Source organism: Arvicola amphibius, chromosome 2 (genome assembly GCF_903992535.2).
Source record: "Arvicola amphibius chromosome 2, mArvAmp1.2, whole genome shotgun sequence".
NCBI classification, from domain to species: domain Eukaryota; kingdom Metazoa; phylum Chordata; class Mammalia; order Rodentia; family Cricetidae; genus Arvicola; species Arvicola amphibius.
The window spans coordinates 160,461-182,937 of record NC_052048.2 but is presented as its reverse complement, the minus strand read 5'-3'; the positions used below and the strand labels follow the sequence as shown (position 1 = coordinate 182,937).

At 34.9% G+C, this 22,477-nt stretch overlaps 2 protein-coding genes across 2 annotated transcripts; both read right to left on the bottom strand.

The window, feature by feature from the left end:
* Positions 1 to 229: 229 nt before the first annotated feature.
* On the bottom strand, positions 230 to 1,201 carry LOC119807611 (olfactory receptor 4C15-like). Its single transcript, XM_038319669.1, has one exon. It carries the CDS (start codon positions 1,199 to 1,201, stop codon positions 230 to 232), a length of 972 nt encoding a protein of 323 aa, XP_038175597.1.
* An 18,967-nt stretch (positions 1,202 to 20,168) lies between these two features.
* LOC119807620 (olfactory receptor 4C15-like) lies at positions 20,169 to 21,140 on the bottom strand. Its single transcript, XM_038319697.1, has one exon. The coding sequence runs from the start codon at positions 21,138 to 21,140 to the stop codon at positions 20,169 to 20,171; it is 972 nt and encodes a 323-aa protein (XP_038175625.1).
* Positions 21,141 to 22,477: the final 1,337 nt, after the last annotated feature.

The following is a 22,477-nucleotide window of genomic DNA, read 5'->3' as shown; positions in this document are numbered from 1 at the left end:
CTCCGACTCTGTCCATGTATTGTTTTCTACCTTATATCCTTAAGACAAGCTCTCTACTGAACCTTGACTTCACTGGTTTTCGTTACACTTTACAACACCAGTACTTCATTGAAAGTGTGCTACCATGTCTTACTTTTGACATGGGTGCTGAACATCAGTAAAAATATCCTGTTTTCCCTACATTGGTATTACCTAAACTCTGTCTCCAATGCACTAGAAGTATAATAATTTAATAGTCATGAGAAACTGCTATTAATCTCTTAAACATTTTCCGGATAGCATTCTTCATTTCCTTATTCCTGAAAGTGTAAACTATAGGATTCAGAAGTGGTGTCAAGATGGTAGCAAATAAAAATACACTTTTTTCAGAGGAGAAAGCTGATGTAGGTCGTGCATATATTAATATGCATGACACAAAGAACAAAAGCACAACAGTAATGTGGGATCCACAGGTAGAGAGAGCTTTCAGTCTCCCTTCAGAGCTGTGGGCTCTCAGAGAGTACAATATGACACCATAGGAAACAAGCAAAATAGAGAAGATTATGATGCAGATAGACCCACTGTTAGCAAACACCAAAATGACAAATATGTGTGTGTCAGTACAGGCAAGTTTTAGTAATGGGAACAAGTCACACATGTAGTGATCAATGACATTAGGCCCACAGAATGGCAGTTGCAAAGTGAAAGTAACTTGTATGATAGAATGCAAGAAGCCTCCAATCCAGGATATTGCCACCAAAATACCACAGAGCCTTCGGGTCATAATGGAATAATAGTGTAACGGCTTGCAAATGGCCACATAACGGTCATAGGCCATGGCTGACAGGACAATCACCTCTATTCCAGTGAAGAAGTGGAAAGCAAAGAGTTGTGTCATGCAACATTCAAAGGAAGTGGTCTTTGTCTCATAGAAGAAGTCTACAATCATCTTGGGTGTGACTGTAGAAGAAGTGCATGCATCCAATAAGGACAGGAATATCAGGAAGAAGTACATGGGGGAAACCAGCAGTGCAGGGCTGTAGATGATGGTCACCACGATTATCATGTTGCCCCAAAGAGTTGCAAGGTAGATCAACAAAAATAAAACAAACAATATTTTCTCAACTTCTGCATTCTGTGAAAGCCCAAGGAGTATGAACTCTGTGACAATGCTCTGGTTTTGCATTATTGTCAAGGAGATACTGAAGTAAAATCTTTTCATATAAATCTGAAATTATGAGAGAAGAATAAATCTTTAAATGTATATAATCACCATGTACAAGTTGGTACTTCTTTGATTGTTTTGCTATTAAAAAATAATATTTTTAAGGTATAGTTGCATAACATGTAGTACTGAAGTTGAGATAAATTATTGAATACTTTAAAAAGCCACATTTGATATTTTGAAGATTAAAATATCTACTTTGTTGAGACTATACCCATTAGTCTATCTATGAAGGGTCAGTTATGCTGGGTCAGTTTTTATTAGTCCTTATGTGATTCTCGAAGTAAAATATTGGAATGAATTGTTAAATATCCTATATATAAGTGAAGAACACATTGTAAGTCTCATTGTCTGATCACAACACTGACTTATTTACCAACAGAAGAGGCAAAATATTTTAGGACAAACCTCAAATTCATAGATTCAGCTTAAATATGTGTACACATGTTGATTTATAGGAACTTCCAATGAATTAATCTGTTCTTTATAAAACAAAAAATTCTTTTAAAAAGTATGTAGCATTCGTCTTTATGCATATGTTGAAAGGTTGTAAATTTCAAAAAATTCATCACTTTATAAAATAACAAGAACTTTGCGAAACTTAACGTAGCAGCTGTTTTCATAACAGCTAAGTAAACTACTATAAAAAACGCAAATAAAAACAGTTGCTCTGACCTTAAATACCTAGACCTAGTCAGCATTATGTTATAGTGGTTTGTAAGCTTTAATTTTGCAAAAATTACCAAAAAATTTTATAATCAAACAAGAAAGATACTCAATCTGGGTTGTTACAGACAGAAGATCTAATATCCATGATATCTCCACAGAATTAACAGGGTCAAAAATGAGATTTTTCTCCTCTGTAAAAAACTTCAGGTAAGGGGTGTTCTTTGTAATCCCTTTCACCCTCTAAAGGGTAAAGCATGGTCTTCTTTGGTCATTTTGCAAATGAGACATCTTGATAAAGCTACAGAGTCAATAATGAATGATCAGAAGGCCAAGGAACAATCAGCTATGAATGAAAATTAGTGACAACATATAACTAAAAAAAGAGAAACTCTCCTTCAAATAAAATTTAGAGTTTTCTAACTTAATTATTTGCTATGATGCATTCTTTCAAATTTATAAGAATTCACTATAAAACATGTTATAATGTCTTACCTGCTCATCTCCAAGTACTAAATGTTTAAATTTGAAAAATATCAAAATGTTACTCATGGTAGCATTCCATTATAATGTTAGGTGTAATTAATTCACAAAAACCCCACTCAACTGTATCATCAAAAGCAAGTACTTCCATAAATCTTCTATGTAAATATTCCGGTTTTCTAATACATTTTCTTCAGGTAGTTACCACCCAAAGATGTCTGTACCTTTTTCTGTGAATTGTTCTCATGTATGGGCACATGTCTAATGGTAAAATATCTGTGTGTATAAGAAAAATGTGTTTGTTCTGAAATGAAAAATGAGATGTTTAAATATGTGACATCTCAAGAAAGTAGACATCATTTTGAATGTTCATAAATATATCATATGATAATGACAGGGTATTTATTTTTCAACAGTAATTTACATGATGTCCTGAGTTCTGTTCCTCACTACCTTATTTAATATGACCTCCATCTACTCACATGCTATAATCAAGGAAACAGTGTTTTGAAAGAAACCCTATAAACTCACTGGACCAGGCAGTAATCCTTTACTATACATTAGAATGATCATCACTTAGATTACCAATTGTTCTTCAGAGCTAATTCAGGAAGAACAAAGACAAGACGAGGTGCTCATGTATGAAATGTCAGAATGAACCTAGCATTTTACACAATGTAAATGCAAATGAAAACAACAGCTACTCCAGACTTTGAGACATGTGCTGAGATCCAAAACTATCATAGTGGATTGTGTTACTTTATATTCTCAAAGTTCTAGATGTTATGGTTTTGGTCCCTGTCCCTTTAACAGACAAGCCAAGCCCATTCCCTCCCCATCTGCTGAGGCAGGCTGATCTTCAGCTTCTGGCCTGAGCTCACTCTTTTCCATCTTCCTCTCGGAGAGGCAGCTTCGCTTCTCCCTCTCTCCCCACTTCTCTGCTCTCCCTTCTCTCTCCTCCTCTCCCTTCCCCCTTCATAACCCCTTGAATAAATATTCAACCTCACTCTGCAAGTCATGTCTATCCATGTCTCTGTCTTCTGCCCACCCACCATGTGTCTCCCTGCCTGGGACCAGCCACTGCTCGGGGACCGGCAGCCATCCCTGCCTGGGACTGGCTGCTCGCAGGGCCCACTGTCTGCCGCCACATGGCCTGCTACCACCATTTGGGACTTTAGAGCATTTGCTGCTTGCCTACAGCTGCCGCCTGGGACTCCGTAGCATTTTTTTTAAAGAAACACAACACTAGACACCTTGAGTTTCATTCTTATGGATTTTATAAGTAGGTACATCCTAAGTGTTTTAGGGAAAAGTCACAAAAATAAGGATGGAATCAGAAGCATAGATATAAATGAGTGTTTAAAACAAATTGTCACATATATCAGAGAGAAGTTACGATACTGTTAGTTGTAATTCCTGCTCACATGTCAAAATTGACAATTTTTTTATAATAATTCACGTGGCAGATTATTTTTAATATTTTAGTGAGTTGTGACCATTTCAATACACTGTGCCTCCTCATGTTCTTAAAATTAGTGGTCCAAGTTAGTTACTCCTGTGTGAGCTTTCTTATAAGTAGAAAACTGAGGAATTCAAAGAAAATATAACCCTAAGCTAATTTTAATATTAAGTGAATTTAGCTTCATATTTCTAATTTTAATTAAGATTTTAACAAATTGTTATTTGTTACAAACAAAAATGACACTAACATTTCCCAGTGAGTCAGGTTTCAAAATACATGTTAACACATCCACTATGGAAAATAAATGCAATGTAGTTGTGGTTTCTGATCACAAGGGTCGTGATTTTAAACCATTGAAAACATAATCGACCTAAGCAGAGTGTGTAGTATAGATTTATTCTTACAATATAATATTAGAGGGGTTACAATTCAAGATTAAGCTAAATATAAATAAAATGTTTAGGTAAATATGGTTTGTCCATGTTTATTTTACGATCATGACAATCCATATTCACAGTATTCACAGTGAGGCAGTGTCTGAGTCATGTAAAACTATGTGAGTTACATTCTGTAATCATCAATACTGTCATGTCCTAACATAAAATGAGACTACATAAAATTTTATGTAAAAAGAAAAACAGCTCACTTTCTGTTATTAAATGAGCGAAAGGAAGACTGTCTGTAGAATAGCCATGCACCATTTACTGAACTACTAGACTTCAGTGTTTTGGATCCATGAAAGACAAATGAGTATATCTCCATTTTGTGTTTTGTGTTGAGGACAGACATTGGAGGAAGACAGGGTGAGAAGGTCTGATGCAGCCCAGGCTGTACTCAAAGACACCACTGTTGTGGGAACTGTTTACATATCACTTAGTCTGGGATGACTTTAAATTTCAGATCTTCTATTTTCTCTCTAGATGTTTGTATATCAATCCTAGGTCACCACACCAAGCCAAATCCTTATTTCCTATCAACACATTCTACAAACTATCCTTCAAAAAAAGATTTGAATTTTGAATATTTAAACAGTGTCCACATGCATATGTTGATGAAAATTGAATCAGCTAAAGAACAAATGTCAGTTTACAATGACATTTTAGATGCTGGAGAGAGGGTTCAATAGTTAAGAGCTCTCATTTTCACCCAGGGAACCTGAATTCACTTTCAGCACCAGATCAGGTGGCACAGCCCTCTCTAACTCTAGGTCAGAAGCTCAATTCCTCGTCTGGCTGTAGTAGACTCCTGCAGAATAATGGCATATATCAATTATGAAAAAACACATATCCATAAATAAAAATAAAAGAAAACCACATTTTAAAATGATACCAATTATTATAAAATTTATACACTCAAATATTAATTCAGGAAAATACATCTGCAAAAAAATAGAAACATGAACATGTTTATATTCTTTTTATTATAATTCCCAGTTATTAAATTATATTCCAAAATAAAGTTAAATGAAGGATATTTACATTAGAATATAAAACATAAAACAAAGTTAAATGAAGAAAATTTACACTAGAATATAATACTTTCAAAATATTTTAAACAGAAAACTATCTAAAACAATCATAATAAGGTAGCTGTTTATATAAGACTATCACAAACTAAAATCACACTATGATTCTATAGAAAATACACTTAATAAAGAAGTAATAATATCAAGCCTCAGCTTTTCAACAGTAAATTACGTGAAAAATAGAGGATTAACTGTCCACTTATGAATATTTGAATGTATTTAATATTATAAAAGGAAAAACATAAAATAATATTAACTTATGTTATAAATAATGGATTTAGTTTTTATGAACCAAATATTTAAAATTAAACATTCCTTTAAATTACTGTAAATGGCTCTGAGGTTTGCAAAGCTTCCACTGGCAAAAGTGAAGTCAACAGGATAACCACATAGCATCTGACAGTAACGATTTTTCCTTTTTAACATTACAATGATATTTCTGAGATTATAGTATAAATATATCATTTTTGGCCTTCACTCTCTTTCCTCCATAGACTTCCATGTGGAACCTTTCTTTTCATCATTTATTGTCTCACGTATTTCTGTGTGAGCATATTAAATATAGCCCTAAATACAGACTTCTCAGTCCATATAATCTTACCTTTAGGAGTTTTGAAAAGTATTATAATCTTTTCACAAACGGCAATACCATAAATTCAACTGTTTAAAACTTTCATTTGCTCTTTGACTTCTGTTTCCATGTTCTCATATAGGAACTAACTCATGTTCTCTGTATTTCTTCCCAGACACTCCATTGTTTTCTTTTCTCTAACAGTCAGACACTGTAAGAACCTAATCTTTTTCTTGTCTTGTTCAGAATCCCTCGCTACACAACTGTGGCCGCTGAACCATGTTCTGGAGTAGTGAACTTGAGAAATTTGATTCCCTGTGTCCTGCTGTCCATATTGCAAATACTTCCTTCCCATTCCTTTTAGCACCATTGCTTTTGATAGCATATTAATAACAGAAATTAATGCAGTGGCTTTGTTAACTGCAAAGTGTATAAAACATTCATACCTATCAAGGGATTAGTAGGAAAATATCATCCTGAATAGTTGCTTTTAAGTATATTTCAAGTGAAAAACTTAATATTGTGGTCACAAAGAATATTGATAAATTTAAAAGTTACTGGAAATTGTCCTCTATGGTAAAATTCTACAAAACCAGCATATTTTTACCTAAGATTATTTTTTAGCAGTAAAAATCTTATTGCTGTGTAGTTAATAGCTATATAAATTCCTTACTGTCACTCTCTAGGCAAAGTATTCTCTTCAGATTACTAATTCTTTTTTCTCTGTTGTTTTCCCAAAATGCCTCAGTTTTGCTTGTCTTGCTGTTCTTGTAAAACAGGAAAGGATTTACTATTCCCTTTTATTGCTTTGCTAAGGAATTCTACTTTTTTCCTAAAAGTTCCTTCTTACTGTTTGTGTAATTTTGTTGATGTTAAGAGAGACTGAGTCACCACCATGAGCACCGAAGCAGTTTCAATCCTTTTTGGTCTGAACAGTTCAGAAGCACCTTCTATAGCCCAGAGAAAGTTAAGTGTGCATACTTAAACCAGCAGACTACACAGGGACTTAAGGCATTCTTCCTGATTTAGAACTCTTCCCTGTACCATACTTAGTGTCCAGTTATGGAAAAATATATTTAATATTATCTGTCATTGACAAACACCCCAACTAACCCAGGTCCTGTGTCATCATTCCTTACAAAACTTCAAACATACTATTTTCTAAGCAATGATATCAGAAGAGTAAGAACGCCTGTGTTACTTGCTGAAACAATTTTTTCAAAAAAACAAACTGCTAATGGAGAGATAATAGATAAAAATCATTTCTCATGTCTCTTTGCTTTCAACTTCAAGATAAGTTGAAAATGTATTTAGTTTTATTAGACTTAAAGAAGCAGCTGTTCACATGAAGGAAGGAAAGGAGGAAGGAAGGAAGGAAAGAAGTAGGAAGAATAAAGGAAGGAACGACCATGTGCTCACTCTGACAACTGAGTTTTTTAGCATCTGAGAAATTATTAGTTGAAAAGTTCTGTCCTCTGAGTTCTATTTATGTCATTTTCATCACTGATGTATCCATTTCTCATAATAATATAATCATGATGTCCACACTAATGATGAGGAGTCTGAACACCAGAGTGTATGTAACCCATATACACAGCTGGGAATAGTATGCACTTTCCATTCTTTAAACACAGTACCCTTACACATAGCATCCACACTTAAAAGCACTCCGTATAATTTAAACTCATTAGTGAAAATGTTGAAATGTACCTTAAATAGAACACCAGGCAGCACATCTGAGAAAAGTCTGAAGTTAGATATCACCTATTCTTTCTAGCGAAGTCCATTCATGGTTACCAAAATTCCATTTGTGTCTGACTACCCTGTACACATGAGAGAGAAAACAGTGATCCTGGAAGTTAATGGAAAACATGTTAGCATTTCTTCTCAGGTTCTGCCATCAGCATGGTCTCAGGATGCAAGAAAAATAAAAAAGCCAAGTCTTCCTACTGTGTTATCAGTAGATTTATAGAGGTTTCTCTAAGAGGTGACCAATCTGGGAGAGTTATTCTTATTCCCCTGAGTTTTTAGTATTTCTTTCTGCATGTGTTTGAGATATAATTTTTTTCTTGAATACTTGCTTGAGTGTTTAAAACACTTTTTTATTAAAATGGTTAGAAAGAGCTTAATGTTTCCAAAAGAGATTCTTTTTCATTTTCCTTATATGCTGAAATCTGCCACTAGAAAGACTTTTGTATTTTTGTCTTTCACATTCAATGTTCTTTTTAAATAAGAATTTTATAAGTCCACATATGCTATTTTTCTTTTGAATAATAGGTTTGTATATAATAATTGTTTCATGTAACACTGTATTTAGAGAAAGAACACTGCTATAATATGGATGTAATACAATGTTTCTCTAGTACATTTAAGCACAATGTTTGGGTACTCATTAAACATAATAGTTTATGGGTTCTTTCGTAAAAAATGCTTTCACTAATTCCTACATGAAATGTATACTGTTTGAGAAATAAAGTATCCAAGACAACTCTTCAAAGAAAAATATTTTATGAAAATCTGTTTTTAAAGGTATATGTTAATTTGAATGTTGTTCACTTAAACTAAATTTCTTCAGGTTGTGTATCTACAGCATTTGTGGCTTGGTTGGGGGTTATCTGTTTTACTCCATACTCGAGATTGAACTTGTTCTTTCTTTGCTTCAGAAACACTGGAATCTTAGGCTTGGGCCAAAATCTTTGACTTATATCATAAGTTAAAAAGCATAAGTGGACTTTCTAGATTTGGGCGGATATAGTGTATCTTCACAATATGTGAAAGGATCTTGAAGATCACTTTAAGAAAAGGGATGCAGCCTTGATATTGCTGCTTGAGGGAAATCTTAAAAGTTGTCTCTTAGATCATTTAAACAATGAAACAAGTCAAATAGTCTACAGAATTTTATAATTCTTAAGTGTTGGTTTCTACCCTTCTTATCTGTTTGCACAACTCCAATAAGTAGAAATTAAGTAACTTATGACATGACAGTACTCGACTGTTTGTTTCAGAGGGTAGAGTATTCTCCTTTAACTTAAATGTCACATGTCTGTCCCATGAATTACATCCCATAGTAGGTGATAAGAGATCTTTAATGTTCAGCATTCAGATACTAACAATTTCTGTATTCAACTCAATTTAAACTACTAGTACCTTGCTAACAAAAAATAACAAAACAACTTTTCCTTCTTTGCTTAATTCTTTATCATCTATTTGTATATGAAAAGCAGAGCTTAAAAAGTACAAACAATACTTTTAAATATCATTAAGGAAGAATATAGAAAAAAATATGTTTATGATTATTTAACATTTATATATAATGCAGAAATACTATAAGTTTTTTTTTTTAGTTCAAAACATAAAACTTAAAAAGGGGGAAAGGGGAAGGAGAAATAACTCAGTACTTAGGAGTACTGTGGTTCTTAGAGAGAAACCATGTTTAATTCACAACACCTACATGGTGGCTCAAAGCCAACTATAATCTAGTTCCAGGTGATACAAAGTTTTCTTCTGACCTCTGCGGGCACCAGGCACATACATGCTGCACATATATACATTCAGGCAAGATATTATTAAATATGGAATTTTAAAAATCTAAGCAATTAATATAAAAAGAAATTTGAAGTAACAAGCAAGAAAATATAAACAGGACGTGAGATGTCAGTTATCTCTGTGACAGTTATCTTATAGCCCACACATTTTCTCTAATTTATAATCCTATATTTCTGTATTAAATTTTTAAAAACCAATACATATGCAGATGTTTCTAAAGATGAGTAGTTGAATTTTTGATGTCTTCTAATAATTATATTATAAAAGTACATAGATAAATATACTGAGGCAGGAATATATATAAAGAAATACTCAGAGGTATCATGATTCAGTAACTATACATATTTGGACATTTTTTTCATAAAATATATTCAGTATGATCATGGTTCCCATCCCTCTTATCCTCGCTGATTCTCCCTCCTCCACATCAATTCAAATCCACATATGATAATACATCTCAAAAAATCATATGACTATTATAAATGAAGCAACAATAAACATGGCAGAGCAAGTGTCTTTGCAGAAGGAAGAAAGCCTCACTTGATGTATACAGACAGCCATGATCCACACTGAATTCCATAGCAACTGTACAAGTTTGTACTCCCACTAGCAATGTGTGTGTGTGTTACTTTACATTCTTGCCAGCAGGTGTCATTGGTTTTACTGACTTATGTAAGATGAAATCTAAAAATAGTTTTGATTTATATATCCCTGATGACTAAAGGTGTTGAACATTTCTTTAAGTGTTCCAGAGCTCTTTGATATTCCTCTATTAAGAATTCTCTGTTTAGGTTTGTACCCCACTTTTTAACCTGGGTTATTGTTTTATTAATATTTTCTATACTGGCATGTTTTGTATGCCAACTCGACACAAGCTAGAGTCATCACAGAAGGAGCTTCAGTTGAGGAAATGCCTCCGTGATATCCAGTTGTAAAGCACTTTTTCCATTAGTGATCAACAGGGAAGGGTCCAGCCAATGGTGAGTGGTGACAGCCCTGTGTGGCTGGAGGTTCTGGGTTCTATAAGAAAGCAGAAAAAAGTCATGGAAAGCAAGTCCTAATCAGCACCCCTCCATGGCCCCTGCATCAGCTCCTTTCTCCAGGATCCTACCTTGTTTGGGTTTCTGTCCTGACTTTCTTCAGTGATGAACAAAAATCCTGAGGTATAAGCCAAATAAATTTTTTTTCCTCAACTTGTTTTTTGGACCTGGTTTTTCTTTGCAGCAATAGAAACTCTAACTAAGACATGTACTTTCTTGGGTTCTTTATATACTTTAGGAATTAACCCTCTCTTGGGGTTACAGCTTTGGCCAAATTACAGTGTCCTATGCAATGAAGAAGCTTCTTAGTGTCATGAGGTCCTGTTTATCAATTGTTGTTCTTAGTGCCTGTGATAACTTTGTTCTTTTCAGAAAGTATTTATCTGTGCCAATGAGTTCAAGGGCATTCCACATTTTCTTTTCTGTCATGTACAATATATCTGATGTTATGTTGAGGCCTTTGATCCATTTGAACTTAAATTTTGTGCAAATTAATAAATAGGGTCTAGTCTCAGGCTTCTACATGATTAATTAAGTTTGACCAGAAACATTTGCTAAAGAAGCTGTCTCTTCCAAGTCTGTGTTTCTGGTCTCTTATCAAAAATTAAGTGTCTATATATATATGTGATTTTTTTGGCTGTGTCTCTAATTGGATTCTACTAAATTCTAATATAAATATCTTCTCTGTAGAACAATGTGTTCTCTTTATAAATCATGATTAATGCATAAATGCTTGCATGAATAGATATTGACTCTTTATTCTTAACAATAAGTTTTCCAAGTGTAATGTTCTTTTTTATGTTTTTGTATGTGGAAATTAGTACACTTGCACAAGTCAACAAAGCCCAGATAAGGGCGCTGACTATGTCCATCTACTTGTATATGTGTATTATTTTCTTGAGACAAGTCATCTGAATGAAACTTGTGCTTTTTGCATTCCTGACAGATTAGCTGACATGTTAGCCCCTGGGGATTTTTCTGTATTTTAGCAACCCTAAGTTAAAGATATGTCCCCATGTCTGTCTTGTCTTGAATTCTGACTCACCAAACTGTCTCTCATACTTGCAAAGCATGTGAACTTACCAATTAGACATCTCCCCAGATCTGTAAATATAGCATTTTAATACTCATCAGAAACAATTATCAATGTCTTTCCCTTTTTTTCTGATGGCATTCTTGATTTCCTAAAGAAGTAAACCATAGCTTTGAACAATGATTTCAATACGACAGCATATATAACCATGTCTTCTCAAAGAATAGTGGGGATATAAGTAGTCCATAAATAAATACTTCTGGAACAAAGAAGAAAACTACACTAGGATATAAGAGCCAAAGGTAGAGATAAAATTGCATTGCCCTTCAGATCTGTTGGCTCTCAGAGAGAAAAAGATGACACCATAGTTGACAAGAATAAGAAGATAAAACCATTGTTGTCATTGACAAAATTTGTATGTCAGTGATGGTAAGCTTCAGCAATGGGAACAAACCACATATGAAGCAATCATTGGCATTGGGTCCCCAGAAGGGCAATTGTAAATTAATCTGTAAGATAAAATGCAAAAAGTCCCCTGCCCAAGTCACTCCTACCAGAAAGTTACAGAGTCTTTGTTTCATGACCTCAGAGTAGTGCTAGGCCTCTCAAATGGCCACATAGCAGTCATATGCTATGGTTGTTGGGACAATCACCTCAAACATAGTAACGGATGGTCTGCAAATACTCGAATGAGATGGTCCTCTCACAGAAGTCTACAAGCATCTTGTGTATAACACAAGAAATAAATTCATACTGGAGGGACAAGAAGTACATAAGACATTCAAAAGTATAGATGATTGTGTGTGAGTGTTTTATGTGTCTGTGTCTGTGAGTGCATTTGTGTGTGTGTCTGTATTTGTGTGGGTTTTTGTGGGTTTATGTGTGTGTGTATGCATCTCTCTGTGTGTGCATGGTCCATAATAATTTCATTGTACAACAATAAAAGTGCTAAAATCATATTTTTCAACTTCTGTTATTGTGGAAGCCCCTCAATATTAATTCACTGAGAAATCTCTGGTTTTTCATGTTTCTCCAGAGGACTTTGAAAAGAAAGTTTGATGGGGAAGCTCAGCCAATCACATTTGGCTAGGGTGTGGCCTCCTGGGGTCAGGGAACAAGGATCTGGGAATCCGGATGCCGGCCCCATGTTTTGTCTCTCTTGGCTGCATGTGGTGCTTGCTGGACCCCGGCCCATGAGGTAGTTGGCTCAATGGTTAAGAACACTGGCTGTTCTTCCAGAGGTCCTGAGTTCAATTTCCAGCAACCACATGGTGGCTCACTATCATCTATAGTGGGATCTGATGTCCTCTTCTGGCATAAAGTCAATGAAGCTGTCATATACATAAAGTTAATAAGACTTTTTTTAAAAAAAAGAAGAGGGATAATTGGTGATGGGATAATAGATTGGTATTTGTGAGTTATTGTTTTTTAAAAATTATATTGGTATCGATTCTTGTATATTGATACAAAGTTAAATTATATTGAATATTGTATGTGAGTATGCTTCTACCTCTGTTTAAAACATTTGTTATGTATTGATATATATATATTGTATTGATATATATTTACCATATTGCAGTGTGCATTTCTACCTCTGATAAGATACTTATATATTGTTTATGTAATGATATACATTGTTTACATTTGGAGGTCATTGTCCTCATTTATTGCACAGTTGTTTATTCTCTTATGCACAGTTGTTTATTCTCTTAGTCTTCAAGTTAAATAGGTATCGAGAATTATAAATCAATAGTCATATATGTTTGTCATATTTATATTGAGGCTAGTCAGGTTCTTTAGATACGTAGAGATTATATTTAGTATTGATAGTATAATCTTCAACCTCTTCAAAGAGCTGTAGAAAATGGCCTTTAATCTAACCTAGAGTTCCATGGTAGTGAGACACAATCACTCCTGGCAACACCACTCTACTCCTGAGAGAATGTTGAGCACCAAAGACACTCCACTTGGAGCTTGTCTTCTTCTTGGCAGAACTGGCCTTTAGACAAAGAAGAGCCCATACCTGGACCACTGACAGAGATACAGAGTATCCATAAATGGATAAAAACAGGATTGTCTTTTCCTGCCAAGACAGGGTAAGATAGTTCTAAAACGTGTCTTGCCTTTGAAAATGGTATGTCAGTTATGTTAGGCCTTAGCCAAAGTTGGTTGCCTCAACATTGCAAATGAGACTTTGGGTGATTGCCCAGGTAGTCAGTTGTCTCTGTCATTTGTTGCACATTTTGGAAGTTTCTCGTTTGTACTTCCTGGTTGCTTAAGTAATATTACTTCCCTTCTCAGATCTTTGATAGAGTTGAAGATTAGATAATTGTAGTTACCCTCCTCATGATTTAGCTAAACTCAATTTCAGTTCATTATTTAGACTCCTTTACTAAGTATAGAATGCTTAGTAAAACTTTTGTTATATGTTTCTTACTTAATATTGTTTGTTGCTTGTAATTTTATATTAGGTATCTGTTCCTATTGTATATAGTTGTATTGGGTTTGGTTCGATCTTGTTTAGACAAACGAGGGAGATGATGGGGAAGCTCAGCCAATCACATTTGGCTAGGGTGTGGCTGCCTGGGGCCAGGGAAGAAGGACCTGGGAATCCAGGTGCCCACCCCTTGTTTTGTCTCTCTCGGCTGCGTATGGTGCTTGTGTGGTGCTTGCTGGACCCCGGTCGTGTGAGTGTCTCCATTTTCCAATTATTAAATTATATTCCTTGTTTTTGAGCTGGTCTGGTTAATTCTAATTACCGTTCAACCACGCCCTTCAAAAGTTTATTAAAAGAATTGTCTTCCTATGTCCAGATGTGAATGAGGCTTCTCCACCAAGGAGCCAGTAAATGAAAAAGAATCAGAATATGAGGTACCAATTACCTGCATGTGAACACTACACAGATAAAGAACAGAAAAAAATGTGGGACAAGAAAAGAATAAAATAAATACCTTGTATTGAAATCTCAAAGAATCACTGAAAAGAAAATGATAAGAAATAACTGAATATATTTTAGAGTTAAGACATAAGTATTCTGAAATTATTTTAATAATACAACCTTATTTGAAAAATATTGTTTTACAACAAACATGATTTGAAATTTATATGAATTTACACATGTTCACAAACACTTTCCTGCTCATGTCTTACTTTTATAATGCAGAGAGTTAAATTTAACAACATCAAGATGTCACTCTTGGCATTACTATTATAATTTATGAGTAGTCCATTATCTTGTAAATTCAGTTGCCTTCCCCTCAGAAATCCTTTCAATAAATTCTCTACATATTTATATTGAAAACTATCTATCATCCCCAACAATTGAGGACATGCAAACCAAGTGAGCTTGCTTGCTTGATTGCTTTCTTTCTTCCTTCCTTCCTTCCTTCCTTCCTTCCTTCCTTCCTTTCTTTCTTTCTTTCTTTCTTTCTTTCTTTCTTTCTTTCTTTCTTTCTTTCTTTCTTTCTTTCTTTCTACTTACACCAGAGTTAATGGTAAATATCCACAAAAGAACTGAAAACAAATTCTGAGGGAGGGCTCAGTTAAATATCTCATTATCGGTAAAATTGCTTGGAGCACTCCTGAGTCATGCCCTCTTAAACAAATTTAGCCACTGTTATGAGGAGTGTTTCTGAGTCCAGGTTTCGTAGTTTTAAAGACAGCAACTCAACACAAGTGTCTCATATACTTGTCATCTTATTGTTGTCATTGTGTCTTTTGCTTACCAAACCTTTTCTAGTGCCTGGAATGTAATCCTCCCTACCCCTACTGCCTCTTGACATCTGAAGTAGTTCCCTCCTTTGAACTGAGGTTTTCTCCCAGATAGACAAAGTTTGCTGTTTGTTTGAGGTTCTGATTCTTTATTACAATGTTAAAATCCTTGTGTGCCCTTACCATGTGTTATATCTCAGTCTTCTTCATGTTTGCTTTCATACCAAGCATTCACTTACTTCCACCACTCTATTTACCATTGTCTGCAGCTCCTTTGGACTTTTAGCAAGTAGTGACGTATGATTGACACAACACTCGTTATTGATTCAGTATATGCACATCTATCTCCTCATCCTCCAGGATTATTGCTATTATTAATCCAGGAATATATTGTAGAGCAGTGGTGAGAGGACACATCTCTGAAACGCTCCTATGGTTGTCTTAAACTAATCATTTAGTTCTCCACAGCCATTGACTGATGTAAAGGTATCTTTGTAGGCATTTTCTAGTATTTTTATGATTTGCACTGGATATCTGTAGAGCCTCATTGTTTCCCAAAGTCTCTTCCTCCAAATGCTATTGAATGCCTTTCTTAAATAAATGTGACAGACATATAAGTCTTTTGCAAATTCTTCATATTTTTCTGCCAGCTGCCTCAAAGTTCTGATCATTTGTGCTCCCGTTAGTTCTGAATCTGCACTGGGCCTCTGCTATGATTTCCTCTGTTCTGCCCTTGATTATTTTAGGGATAATGGAGGAAAATATCTTGCTGCTATGGAACAACAAACTAATGCCCCTATAAATTGAGTAGTCCAGCTTGTCCTTCTTCTTGTGTATGGGAATTGTGACTGCATGCTTCTTTTCAGTGGGAATCATGTTATGCTTCCATATGCCTCTGAAGAATCTGAGAAGTACCTTGGCCCCTTATCCTATTGTAGCCACCTCCAGGTCTTCCACAACGATGCCCTCGACTCCTGGGGTCTTCCTGCATTTCACTTTCTTGAAAGCTTTCTCTCTCTTGCTCCTGCCAATATTTAAAATATGTACATCATCTCTGGTGTTTAAGTGCCTGCCAGAGTGTTTCTCATTGTAGTCTACATTGACAGAATTGAGGTTACTATATAGGGTGTCAGAGTATTGTCTTCATCTTTGTTTTGCTTCCCCTGGTTATGTTAATAAATGACCTTGCCCACCTTTAATCATCTGAATCTGAGGAGCATATCTGTCAGTTATCTGTCTGAAAGTGTCATAGAAAAAAACTGTGTTTTTTATGGAGTCTAGCCTCCTTGATATCATCATGTACCTTGTATATACAGCTCTCTATCCATCTTCACTTTTTTTTACCTCCATGCACAGATATTTGTGGTGCTTTGCTGCCTGTGAATTGCCTCTTAGTTGTTCCTTAGCTTCTTTCTTTCTTCTCCCAGTTTTATAATCTCTGAACTGAGCCATTCTACCGGTGTTGCCATTTTTGTATAACCAAGCTTCCTTTGGTGCCTCCTGTATAGCTCTTTTAATTTTATCCTATTTACTTTCTATATTTGTAAAGGGTTACTTAATACTTTCCCTCATCTTTTTCTCAGTGGTTCTTTTATACTCCCTCCTTACAGCTGACTTCATCAGTTCTTTATGATCAGTCTTCGGGTTCATCCTGCCTGGCATGCCTCTCCTAAGTTTCAGTTGAATGTTGGGTATAACAAGCTGGAAATTTGACATTCAATCAGCACTAGAAAATTATCAACTGTTTTTAGATGCTAAATAAGAGTTTTTTGCTAATCAGAATGCAGTTAGTTTGGCAGTATGTGCATTTGTCAGGGGATTCCCACATCCAGCATCTTGATGTTTGCCTGCTTGAATTTTGTGTTCAATATGTACCAATCATTTGCATAGCAGAGGTCAAGCAGTTTTTCCCTTCTATCTTTCCTTTGTCTGAATCCATATATTTCCATGACACTATAGTCCATTCTTTTTCTAGATCCCACTCTTGCTCTGAAGTCATCCGTAACGATTAGTATATCATTCTTATGTGGCCTGCTGACCTTGTTCTGTAGAACTGTGGATATTTGCCATTAAGTCTGATGTAACTAAAAATAAAGAAAAAAAAGAAAGAATAAAAGCTCACTTGGTTTGCATGTCCCCAATATAAATATCTTATGCTAGTTTGTATAACGTTGCTTGTATATATAATTTTGGGGGCTCAACATATTTCATTAGATAACCAATTGGTGAGATCTTCTCTGGAAAAGGCTACTTCTGCTCTCAGAATTCCTTACTTCTTGCAGGTCAGTGTGTTGAACTGAGGCTGCATAGTCTTCCCTCCATCCACTTTGGCACATCTATTGTTTCACCCTTCTTAAGTTCTATTTTGGAGATCATGTTGGTGTAATTTTATGGGTGTGCATTCTGACACTACCCAAAGTTAAAGTTTCAAAACGATTTTCCTGATCCTCTGGTTTTTGCAATCTTGACCCTAGAGGCAGGACATTGTTTTATAGATGTATTCATTGGGACTGGGCTCCAAACATCTACATCTGATTAATTTTGTTTTTCTGTAATGATATCAGTATGTTACAAAAATATGTTTTACATGTGATGAATCATGAATACACTTTCTTATCTGTGGGTACAGTGAACAGTAATTAGAAAGTAGTTAGAGGAAATGATGGCTTTTGAAAGGTGTTATAGGTTCTCCTCATAGATGAATGAAGTCAGTAGTTATGATTATTTGACTTAGTTTTAGGTACATGGCATGATTTTTTTGCTTATTGGAAGGAATTAAGTTCAAATAGAGATTTCTAGGTTACAGCAGTGGTATGTGCACCCTTACTGCACCTTAAGGTTCATAATACCATGCTAGTAATTATAGTTAAATTAATCTTCAGTGAGGAGATATTTATATCAGTTCAATTTAAGGGTCTCTGAGCCCTGTGTCTGAAGTGCATGCCATCTTCAGCAATAAAAACTTACCTTCATCTGCTGGAGGCAAACAAGGACATAAGGAATATACTGCATGTTTTGGGAGATTCTTGTAAAATTCCAACCAACTTCAAAGCAGGACTTTATATGCCTGCTTCTAATGTTTTTGTTAGCTCATCATTGGCTTTTGTAGAAAACATTGTCAGCTCAGGTGAGAAAGTTTCATTTAAAATGTGTATTTGTACTTATATACAAACATATGTATTATATTTTAAGATTCTTAATAGCATGATCTCTTGTTATTATTTTTCAGACATCCTTAGTGTTATTTAGCCCTTCCCATCCTTCTCCTCCATTTATAATATTTTGCCATCCCTACTTTGAGACCTGCATGTTTTATAGACCTATATGTTTTATGTATGTGTGTGTATATGTGTATAAAGTATAATTATTAGAGAACAAAAGGGCACACATTTGAGAAGAGTGAAAAACACAGAAGGAATGGATGAGAGGATGCAAATACTTTTACATATGTGAAATTTCCCCAAAAATCCAAACAAATAAAGGGAAAATAAATGTTAAAATCATAAAATAAATTAAAATTTATTTATTTAGTTACAAATCTGCTTCCTCTTGATAGTCTTCTCTGTTGTGATAGTTTATGTGTAGTTGATCTTTATAAGCTCATAGGGAGTGACACAACTAGGGTGTGTGAATTTGTTAGAGCAGTTATGGCATTGTTGGATGAAGTGCTTCACTTTGCGGGTGGACTTTGATGTCTCCTATACTCAAGATAACACCCAGTACCTCAGTTTACTTCCTGATGCCTGTGGGACCAATATGTAGCTCATTCTCCACTCTCAGCTCCTTCTGCAGCACCATGTTTATCTGCAGGCTGCCATGTCCCACCATGATAATAATAATTAGACCTCTAAAACAGTCAGTCACCTCAAATAAATATTTCCTTTATAGAAAGTGCCATGGTCATGGTGACTCCTCAGAGCAATAGAAACCCTAAGACAGGAGATATGTGTTTGGTATATGTACATCTTAGGTAACAGTCAATATTAGCCTTTGGTTTACACTGTAGCCTTGGTTTTATCCCAGAAAATCAAATCCATGACTCATTCAAGAAGCATAGTCACATCACTCCTTATAAATATTAATTGACTAACCCTTTTAGAAATTTAAGACCTAACTCAACTTTCCTCTAGGCATTAATAAACCCACTGTTTAAATGATCCAGCATCACTTAGAAGTTTTGCCTATGCTTTACCTATGAGCTTATGCATTTCTAGATTTTGAATTCTCACAATGTCATGTGTGGACCCATTTTACTTGGAGCATTTACAAACATTTCTGTCTCTTAAATCAAATACATATTTATTTAGTAGAATAACTCTACCCCTTCCAGTGCTTTCCAAAATAACTCAATTTTCAAAAGTATAAAATTAAACTAGCTTTAACTTTCACAAACTAATATTAATTAATCAATTAATAGTGAAAATGATCTCAGAAACACAGATTTCCCACTCCAAGGTTAATGCATCTTATATAAAATGATGCCATCTTTTCAAAATGACTAATTCACAAAATACTTGTCCCATTAGTGACTTCTTAAATGTTTTGTTTAGTTTTGTAAATGTAATTATTGATCTTTGTGTTTACGTGTGTGTGTGTATATGACTAGTATGTATATGTGTACACAAATGAGAGGTTGATGGTATGTGTACCTGTCCACATGCAAGCTTAGAAAAAGTAAGGCCCTGACTGTATTTATTACTCTCTCTACCTCATTTCCTTAAGACAAGATCTTCAGTGAAACGTGGTCTCACTTGTTTTGGTAAGGCACTTGGGCTCTACACTAACTCTCTTAACCAGCGTTTTGTGAAAAGTGTGCTATTATGTCTAACTTTACTTGTGTGCTGAAATTCTTTAATAATATTTTTTGTTTGTACAACCTAAGCTCTTAAACACCAGGATGTCTCTCCACAATTGAAAGTGAAATATTTTAATAGTCATCAGAAGCCATTATTATTTTCTTCCACATTTTCTGGATAGCAGTCTTCATTTCCTTATTCCTGAAAGTGTAAACTATAGGATTCAGAAGTGGTGTAATGATGGTAGCAAATACAAGTGCATTTTTTTCAGAAGAGAAGGAAGACGTAGGTCGTGCATATATTAATATGCATGACACAAAGAACAAAAGCACAACAGTAATATGGGATCCACAGGTAGAGAGAGCTTTCAGTCTCCCTTCAGAGCTGTGGGCTCTCAGAGAGTACAATATGACACCATAGGAGACAAGCAAAATAGAGAAGATTATGATGCAGATAGATCCACTGTTAGCAAACACCAAAATGACAAATATGTGTGTGTCAGTACAGGCAAGTTTTAGTAATGGGAACAAGTCACACATGTAGTGATCAATGACATTAGGCCCACAGAATGGCAGTTGCAAAGTGAAAGTAACTTGTATGATAGAATGCAAGAAGCCTCCAATCCAGGATATTGCCACCAAAATACCACAGAGCCTTCGGGTCATAACGGAATAATAGTGTAACGGCTTGCAAATGGCCACATAACGGTCATAGGCCATGGCTGACAGGACAATCACCTCTATTCCAGTGAAGAAGTGGATAGCAAAGAGTTGTGTCATGCAACATTCAAAGGAAGTGGTCTTTGTCTCATAGAAGAAGTCTACAATCATCTTGGGTGTGACTGTAGAAGAAGTGCATGCATCCAATAAGGACAGGAATATCAGGAAGAAGTACATGGGGGAAACCAGCAGTGCAGGGCTGTAGATAATGGTCACCACGATTATCATGTTGCCCCAAAGAGTTGCAAGGTAGATCAACAAAAATACAACAAACAATATTTTCTCAACTTCTGCATTCTGTGAAAGCCCAAGGAGTATGAACTCTGTGACAATGCTCTGGTTTTGCATTATTGTCAAGGAGATACTGAAGAAAAATCTTTTCATGTGAATCTGAAATATGAGACAACAGTTTCACATTCAAGTTTATGAAATTATTATGTACAAGCTGATGTTTCTTTGTTTTGCCGTTTAAAAAGTATATCATACATTTTTAAAAGTATAGTTGCATAACAAAGTGCTGAAATTGAGATAAATTATTAAATACTTTAAGTAGTCACATTTAAAGTATTGGTGATAATAGTATCTACTTTGGTGAGAAAAGAGTCAATAGTCTAACTTTAAAGGGTCAGCTTTCATCCGTCTTTATGAGCTTTTTGAAATGTCGCACTGAAATGCATTTTAACCTTTTCCAAACATAAATATACATCAGAATGTAAGTCCTCATTATCTGATCAGAGCCCTGCCTCATCTACCACCAGAACAGGCAAAATATATCTTAGAGTACAGTTCAAAATCATATTCAGTTTAAATGTTTGTAAATGTCTGAATTTATTGGAACTTCTAATAAATTAATGTGTTCTTTATAAAAAATTGGGAAAGTATGTAGTACTTCTCTTTATGCACATGATGGAATGTTGGAAATTTCATTAAATTTATCATATTATAGCATAAGAACGTTGCAAAACTTATCCTGTTTTCATAATAGATAAGTGAAATACTGCAAAATAAAAGCAGTTTCTCCAGATTTTAGTACCTAGTCAGCGATATGTCACAGTGGTTAGTGTATTTTAATTTTGCAATAGTTATCATAATAACTTTTATGATCAAACAAAGAAAGGCAGCTCAACCTAGGACTATAAAGACACAAACTTTACCATCTATGATGTCTCCACAGAATCAACAATGTGGAGAATGAGATTTTCCTCCTTTGTAAGAACTTCAGGAAATGGGTGTTCTTTATAATCTCTTTCACCCTCTAAAGGATAAAGCATAGTCCTCCTTAGCCCTTTTGCAAATGAGGCATTGCAATAAAGTCGACAGAGTCAATGATAAAGAAACAGAAGGACAAGGGCCAATCAGCTATGAATGAAAATTCATGACAATACACAGGTAAAAAGAGAAGCTCTACCTCAAACAAATTTAGAGACTTTCAACTTAATTATTTACCAAGATACATCCACTGAAGCTCATAAGCATTTATATAAAACATGCCACAATGTCTTAACTGCTAATCTCCGGGTATTAAATGTTCAAATATGAAAAAACATCAACATGTTACTCATGGAAGCATTTTATTACAATGCTAGAAGTAATTAAGTAACAAAAAACATTGACTGTTTCATCCGTAATAAGTGTTTCTACAAATCTTCTGTGTAAATATTCAGGTTTTCTGATTTGTTTTCCTCGGATAGTTACAATCCAAAAGATATATCTTTTCCTGT

Excerpts from the sequence above, each read along its gene's own strand:
- LOC119807611 (XM_038319669.1), bottom strand. The coding sequence starts at position 1,201 with ATGAAAAGATTTTACTTCAGTATCTCCTTGACAATAATGCAAAACCAG.
- LOC119807620 (XM_038319697.1), bottom strand. The coding sequence starts at position 21,140 with ATGAAAAGATTTTTCTTCAGTATCTCCTTGACAATAATGCAAAACCAG.